This window comes from Microtus oregoni, unplaced genomic scaffold, assembly GCF_018167655.1.
Source record: "Microtus oregoni isolate MIOR12 unplaced genomic scaffold, Mior012 000052F_001, whole genome shotgun sequence".
Classification (NCBI taxonomy): Eukaryota; Metazoa; Chordata; class Mammalia; order Rodentia; family Cricetidae; genus Microtus; species Microtus oregoni.
The window spans coordinates 2,013,357-2,021,043 of record NW_024543813.1 but is presented as its reverse complement, the minus strand read 5'-3'; the positions used below and the strand labels follow the sequence as shown (position 1 = coordinate 2,021,043).

Below are 7,687 nucleotides of genomic sequence, written 5' to 3'. Positions count from 1 at the left end.
CTGAGTAGCAGCGAGTACAGCCGCTAATCACAGACCTTAAGGTCACATCCTGACTCCAAAGTACCGGAGGAAGGCTCTGTGAGCAATCTTTCCTTCTAGTTTGGGCGCCTGACGACTGCCTCTAATTTGGAGCTCAGGCAGGGAAGGAGCTGAACCGGCCTGGGTCGGGGATCTCCTAATGGGGTGTGGGGCGGAAGCCGCAGCTGGGCTAGGAACACGGGTCTGTCCCATTCATGTAGGAATTTGTTCCGGGCACCTTCGGAGGGAAAATGTTCTAAAGGTGGGGAGGCGACAGGGTCCCAAGTGGGCACTGGAGTGTCTCCTGGACCGAAAAGAGGCGGCAGTGAGAATCTTTTTTTTTTTTTTTTTGGTTTTTTTCGAGACAGGGTTTCTCTGTGGTTTTGGAGGGCAGTGAGAATCTTATCGGGCCGAAGAGTTTCTTTAGCTTAAGCGGGTACAGAGCGCGCGAGGCGTGCTTGGGACGTGTTGGAGCAGGGCCAAGTCAGAGGCCCAGCTCCGTCCCGCCGCTCACCGAAGCCCAGCCCCAGTTCCCTACAGCCTCGCAAGCCCTGCGGAGCCCACACAGGGACACTGGAGCAGCCGCCGCCTCACCTGCCAGGCGCTCCGCAGCTACCCAATCAGCTGTGGTCGCCCGCCAGCGGCTGCCATGTTCTCCGCTTCACGCTGCCAATCAGTGTGGCAATGGCCAATGGGCGGCAGGGCCGGAGGTCAGGTGATCGCAGGCCAGCTGGCTCCCCATTGGTGCGCGCTGCCCAGCCTCCCACTCCGTTTATGTGTGAGGAGTGAGTGATTGACTTTATCAGTCCAAGAACATTACTCTGGAGGTGCAGAGGCTTGGACTGAGAGGCCAGCGGCGGGGTTCGAGCCTGCTTACTGCCGGCTGCCTTCCCGCTGGCCACGATCCACCTCCGCTACTTGGTGCAGTTGTGCCGGGAAGCCGGTACCCAAGGAGCCTTCTGGCCCCGTGGTTCTGCGCTCTTTAGTAGAGGAGGGGTGCCCGGGACAGGATTGACAAACCCCGCCCTCCACTTATTATTTTGCTTATTTTTCTTTGTGCGCTCCGTTAGTTTGTTAAAGCAGATTTAGCCCTAGAGTCTTTTCTCCTCCCTTCTCCCCGCTCCTCCTCTCCCATCACCCTCCCCCCCAATCCTTTTTCTTTCCCTCCTCCCTCCTGTCCCTCTGCAGGAGCCTCTCGCAGCCAACGAAAGTTGCAGCTCCGGGTAGCGCCTAGGGGGTCTCCAGGCAGTGTTCAACCGCCGCCATCCCTCTCTAACTACAGTCCTTCGGGGATCTCCTTCGCCTGCACCCTCGCTCACTTCAGTCGGATCTTCTGTGTCCAGAACGCCCCACCTATGACGATGCTCCTGGATGGAGGCCCGCAGTTCCCTGGCCTGGGAGTGGGCAGCTTCGGTGCGCCACGCCACCACGAAATGCCCAACCGCGAGCCGGCCGGCATGGGATTGAATCCCTTCGGGGACTCAACCCACGCTGCTGCCGCCGCTGCCGCTGCCGCCGCCTTCAAGCTGAGCCCAGCCACAGCTCACGATCTGTCTTCGGGCCAGAGCTCAGCTTTCACACCGCAGGGTTCAGGCTATGCCAACGCCCTGGGCCACCATCACCACCACCACCACCATCATGCCAGCCAGGTGCCCACCTACGGCGGTGCCGCCTCTGCTGCTTTCAACTCCACGCGCGACTTTCTGTTCCGTCAGCGTGGATCTGGGCTCAGCGAGGCAGCCTCCGGCGGCGGGCAACACGGGCTTTTCGCCGGCTCGGCTAGCAGTCTTCACGCTCCAGCTGGTATTCCTGAGCCTCCTGGCTACTTGCTCTTTCCTGGGCTTCATGAGCAGGGCGCTGGGCACCCGTCGCCCACAGGGCACGTGGACAACAACCAGGTTCATCTGGGGCTGCGCGGGGAGCTATTTGGCCGTGCTGACCCCTACCGCCCCGTGGCTAGCCCGCGCACGGACCCCTACGCGGCCAGTGCGCAGTTTCCCAACTATAGCCCCATGAACATGAACATGGGCGTGAACGTGGCAGCCCACCACGGGCCAGGCGCCTTTTTCCGTTATATGAGGCAGCCCATCAAGCAGGAGCTGTCCTGTAAGTGGATCGAGGAAGCTCAGCTGAGCCGACCCAAGAAGAGCTGCGACCGGACCTTCAGCACCATGCACGAGTTGGTTACACATGTCACCATGGAGCATGTGGGGGGCCCGGAGCAGAACAACCACGTCTGTTATTGGGAGGAATGTCCCCGCGAGGGCAAGTCCTTCAAGGCGAAGTACAAACTGGTCAACCATATCCGAGTGCACACGGGCGAGAAGCCCTTCCCGTGTCCCTTCCCAGGCTGCGGGAAGATTTTTGCCCGCTCTGAGAACCTCAAGATCCACAAGAGGACCCACACAGGTAAGGGGAGCAGACAGGTGGGTGCGGGACTCCCCAGGGGCCTGCCACCAAGCGGACTCCGAGCTGAGAGGGAAAGAGGGGTGGAGGCCAAGCGGAGGGGCGGCGCCCCGCCGAGGCCATTCAGTAAAGAAGCGCTGTCACACTGCCTCTCCACCCCTCACCCTCCGGGAACCTGCGGCGCTTTTGCCGAGTTCTAACTTCCCCAGCAGATTGCTGTGGTCTCAGGAACTAATTGGGACCTTCTCCGGCCAGGAACCAACTGGCGCCACCTCTTTTTGTGTTCTTTTCTGGGTTACCAGGAAAAGACTCGGAAAGTGTTGGGAGTATATTGCTTACAAGCGACTTAGCTCTCTGAACACATTCGAGGGAGGCAACCATAGAAATGCTAATGAAAACTAACTTTGGTTACTTCCGTTCTTTTTTACACTTGATTGGCACATCTCCTAATTAAATGAGTGATACTTTTGTCAAACTATTTTTATTTGGAGTTTCAGGTTCAGTTTAGTCCTCCGGAGGAAAGCTAATGTAGAACAGGCACTCAGTTTCTGTGCTCAGTAACCTCTTTGTAGAACTGGATGTAGTCCCTGGATTTATATAGTGTTCTCTTTCCGAAAATTAGTAAAACTTCCGGGCTTAGCAAAGTCTCTACATTTGAAAGAGGTAAATGAAAAGACACAAAGAACGGGACGAATAGGACTGTCCCATCCCCGGCCCATTGTCCTGCCCAGCTTGGTTACACCGCCTAGTTGGTGGCGTCATGTGCCCGCACATTGGGAGCCCTGGTTATTTTGGAGTGGAGCCACAACTTAGGGCAAACTTGGAAGAATCTCTGAGGTTTCTTGGCCTGAGAGAACAAAGGGTTGATCAGGTTCTGGGCCGGCCCTACTCTACCCCTGCCTCAGATCAGCACTCCCCAACCCCAGGGAGCTCAGTCAACGCTCTGGGTTTTTCTCCGGGGAAAACAGATGCCTCATCTTTCCACAGTCCGCGCTCCCCTCCACGGAAAGACCACTGGACGCTTCATCTCTTCCTATACCACTCTGAGAAGTTTCCGGCTCTAACTGTATGCTCTCTCTCCCCGTTTTGTTATTTTTGCCGTTTTGCAGGTGAGAAACCTTTCAAATGTGAATTTGAAGGCTGTGACAGACGGTTTGCCAACAGCAGCGACCGCAAGAAGCACATGCATGTGCACACCTCGGATAAGCCCTATATCTGCAAAGTGTGCGACAAATCCTACACGCACCCGAGCTCTCTGCGCAAACACATGAAGGTAATTACCTCTTTATTAGCGGTCGGCGGTTTGTAAACATTCGGCCCCAACACCGGGCGGCAGAACGGAAGCTCCCGCGCTACCAACCCTCTATCTTCCACGTTAAATCCGATTTGCTTCAGCACTGACACCTTGAACCCATTTTGAGGATGCGGGTAGAGGGGGGTGAGAAAGGGAGAGTAGAGTTGGGAGGGGGACAGAGTGGAGGGAACAATCGGTTTTTTTTACGGAGAAGCTCTAACCCGAGCTCGCCAGGGCTTGGGGCTTCAGTGGCCACTATATCGTATCTCAGCCCACTGTGGGAATATGGAGTGGATGTGCCGAACCCGGGAGGGTCATTCGTTTCCTCCTTGGCTTCCAATAAAACAATAGGGCCAAGGAGCGCAGCGCAGTCCGATTCAAACACATTTGTGTGGAAATCATAGCACCCAGTCCCCATCCCACCCTTGTGCCGCTCAATCTCTATACCTGCTTTCCCAGGCCGAAATCTGGAAGTGAAATCTGGAGTGACTATTTTATATGGCCCGCAGAATTACTGCTTGCCCACTCCTTCCACAGAGAAAGCATTGTTGAAGTGGCACTACTAAAATGGCACTCTTTATTCCTTTTTCTGCCCGTTTTTTTGGTGGAATTGCTAGGGGTAACTTAGGCATCAGTAATACGGGGGGGGGGGGGGATCATCCTGTTTCTCTTATAAGTGGGTCAGTGGGGAATTGCTCTTAAAGTATTCAAATCTGCTCTTGTTGTTTGGGGTTTTTATTTCTGTTTGCTTTCACATTGCCATGTAGAATTATATTCATTATAATATATACATGTTAATTTTAGGTTCATGAATCTCAAGGGTCAGATTCCTCCCCTGCTGCCAGTTCAGGCTATGAATCTTCCACTCCACCCGCTATAGCTTCTGCAAACAGTAAAGATACCACTAAAACCCCTTCTGCAGTTCAAACTAGCACCAGCCACAACCGTGGACTTCCTCCCAATTTTAACGAATGGTACGTCTGAGGACAGCCAAAATGCATTTGAAAAAGAAAACTGAGACCAATCAGATGGAGATGGGGTTTTAAAGCAAGAGGCCATACATAGGGCTACATCTTGGTAATTGTGATTGTTCAGGAAGGTTTGGGGCAAATCCAAAAGTAGCCATGCCCTTTTCTCAGGATTAGGAAGTACATTTTGGCATCTGAAGGATTTTTTTTTTTTTACAAAATCTTTTCACTGCTTGTCCTGTCCCTTCCTCTTGCTCGCTGTACACCCCGTTCTGAAACTCCTTCAAATCACTTTAACACTTGTCCTGTTTCCTGAGGAAGTTATTGAAGGCTTGGTGGTGGTGATGTTAAACTGATGGAAATTCTTCTTCACCTTAGTGGTGATTGTTTAAACTCTCACAGTCTTAAACCATGCCAAAGTCCTGTTATGTCTTGAACTTTTCTTCAAAGCATTACACTTGTGAATGTATCTTTGTCTAATGGGGTCGAAACTGTTGTTCAGTATTTTTTCAGGCTGAGGATATGATGTTACTCTACACAGATTGTGACGTTTAGTATACAGTTGCCTTTTGTAATAACTTTTTTTTGTAAATACATATCCGTTGATGCCATATTTATCGTTTGTAATTTAATTATTGCTGCAAGTGCCGGGAACTGAACAATATTTATGGATAAATGTTTTCTAACATTCTGTACAGCTTTTGATTATAACTGCTTTAGCATTAAACAATTATTGTTTGGAAAAAGGGAACACAATTTACAATTTTTGAACCACATTGACTTTTTTGTTTTGTAACAGCCTCCTACAAATAGGAGAAGTGAGCAAACTGAATCTTGTCTGTTGGTATTTATAACTCACTCAGATCCGTTTTTGAATTGTTAAATTATTTTTCTATTGCAGTATAGATTCCTTACAATGTCAGTTTGCTTCAAGGAAGAACCCTCCTTTCTTTATCTGTAGCTCAAATGATTGTTTAAGTGCGAGTTTAAATGTGTTTGTCCTGGATTTTCGGCATGCAAATCAAATAATACTGATCAATTCACTTAGTGGCCATGACATCTCAATCTTGTACTTCAAAGACTGAGAAGCTGGATTTAATCATCCCTGCCCTACATATATAAACATAAGGTAACCTAATTAGTTTTATGTCCCTTAGTTCTTTATTACCTTAAAAATGAAAATAATGGCAGGATGCATGTCTATTGAGATCACTCATATACCTATATGTTTGTATCTATGACTTATCTAATCTGCCTATCAAATCTATTTAGCTCTCTATATTTTCGAAAGATAGCACACCTCTGAAAATGATGGCAATGAGCAAGGCCAGTTGAGCAGTGCTTCTCATGGTAAAGTGCTTCTTCTTAAGAGAACCATAGTCTTTAAATTTTGGATGGCAAAGGCTGATTTATTTGCTGTATATAGTTCCATTCATGAGTATCACAATTATTCATAACATTTATATAGCGGTGTAATAACTGCAGCAGTTCCTAAATGATACTGTAGAAAGAAAAGACATTTGCAAGTATGTTATTTTTAAAGTTCATTACTTGTAGGCAAAGATGTTAAGAGCATTGTTTTCATTAAAATCAGTAACAATGAAAAATGGTTGTTTGTTTTGTGATATAATCAATTTAATGTTAACAATCCATCTAATCTTCAGTGAAGCAACTCATTTGGACAAACAGTTCTTTTTACAATGAGTCTATGGAAAAGAACTGATTGCTATTTTGGGGGGCTGAAGTGTGTAGAGTTTGGAGACCTTTTTAGGGTGCTGTTGGTTGTTGAGAGCCCAATCTCGTCATGAATAACAGAAAAGTGGAGATGAGATATTGTGTAAAGTATTTAGAAGTGTAATGAATAGGCTTAAGTACCTCTTTCTCTTGAAGGGGCAATGCTCTCAGTTTTTGGTGGCAGTCAATTTGGTATTATATAATCAATTTCAATTCTAGAATTTTGTTGATTGTTCTTTTTGAAGAAATAAAGTCTTGGCACATCGTATTTATGTTATAACATTTTTTGTATTTGGTGCCCAATATTTTTCCATGTTCAAATAAATCAATCTAAAATTGAAATGCTTAGAGAATTTCTGGTGATTTGAAACAAACTTTGATTCCCAGGATACATTAAAACAATGTTTTGTTATCTACTGATTTTTGTCAACGGTTATTTACAATTTTTAATTGCAAATTGTTTGGGAGGTTGTTAGGGAAATGGTGTCTTTTGGAATTCACTTTCCTAGTATCCCGCTGAATGCCAGGAACACAAATTGGGATGATTACACGTGATGAGTAGGTGACTGGTCAGTTTACCACACCCTGCCCAGACATTCCAGTCTTGACCTTGACATTGAGGGTTTTGAGCAGGATCCCACAGTTCGGGCTTGCTGCTTTATTCAAACCATTTTAAATGCTCAATAGTTTTTCAGAAAGCTTTTTAAATCTGTGTCATTGTGAACTGGAAATGGCTGGCCTTTCTTCTACAGAATAAACGAGCCTCCACAATTTACTGTTTTCTCCATGAATTCCCTCCCTGCAGACCCGAATCCTAATGTAAGCAGAGATAGTTAAGTACCTGACTAAAACCCTTGCTTACAGTCATTAATCACAAGAAATAACTCATTGGGACACACGAAGTAGTTCTAGGTTTTTTAGTGATTTGAAAATATTGTACCGTAGATGTTTACAGAAAAGCCCTGTGAGTTCCCTAAGAGAGGAAGCTGACAATGGTGATAAGCCAATAACTGGAGAAAATGCTCATGTATCCTCTTAATTGGATACAGCAAATTTTGCAAAATTATGCTTTATGCATTTTTCTACAAAGAAAACTTTTGATTTGGTTTGTTTTTATCCTTGGATTTTTCTTGCTCATAATGTGGCATTGGGAATGCATATTTGCATTCTTGAATTTTAAGTAAACCATCTAAGAATAAGCAAGCACACACACTCCAAGTCACAAATGCTGACGCTCAAAAGTTCAAGCTAGGTGCCTAGTAATCTA

General features: G+C 47.4%; 1 protein-coding gene across 1 annotated transcript; it reads left to right on the top strand.

The window, feature by feature from the left end:
• Window positions 1–843: 843 nt before the first annotated feature.
• LOC121437357 (zinc finger protein ZIC 3) lies at window positions 844–6,786 on the top strand. The gene is made up of 3 exons (XM_041637234.1): window positions 844–2,427; window positions 3,534–3,697; window positions 4,523–6,786. The coding sequence occupies exons 1-3, from the start codon at window positions 1,374–1,376 to the stop codon at window positions 4,700–4,702; spliced, it is 1,398 nt and encodes a 465-aa protein (XP_041493168.1). The 5' UTR covers window positions 844–1,373; the 3' UTR covers window positions 4,703–6,786.
• Window positions 6,787–7,687: the final 901 nt, after the last annotated feature.

Excerpts from the sequence above, each read along its gene's own strand:
- LOC121437357 (XM_041637234.1), top strand. The coding sequence starts at position 1,374 with ATGACGATGCTCCTGGATGGAGGCCCGCAGTTCCCTGGCCTGGGAGTG. Across the intron at positions 2,428-3,533 it reads CCACAAGAGGACCCACACAG|GTGAGAAACCTTTCAAATGT; the intron begins GTAAGGGGAGCA and ends GCCGTTTTGCAG. Across the intron at positions 3,698-4,522 it reads CTCTGCGCAAACACATGAAG|GTTCATGAATCTCAAGGGTC; the intron begins GTAATTACCTCT and ends TGTTAATTTTAG.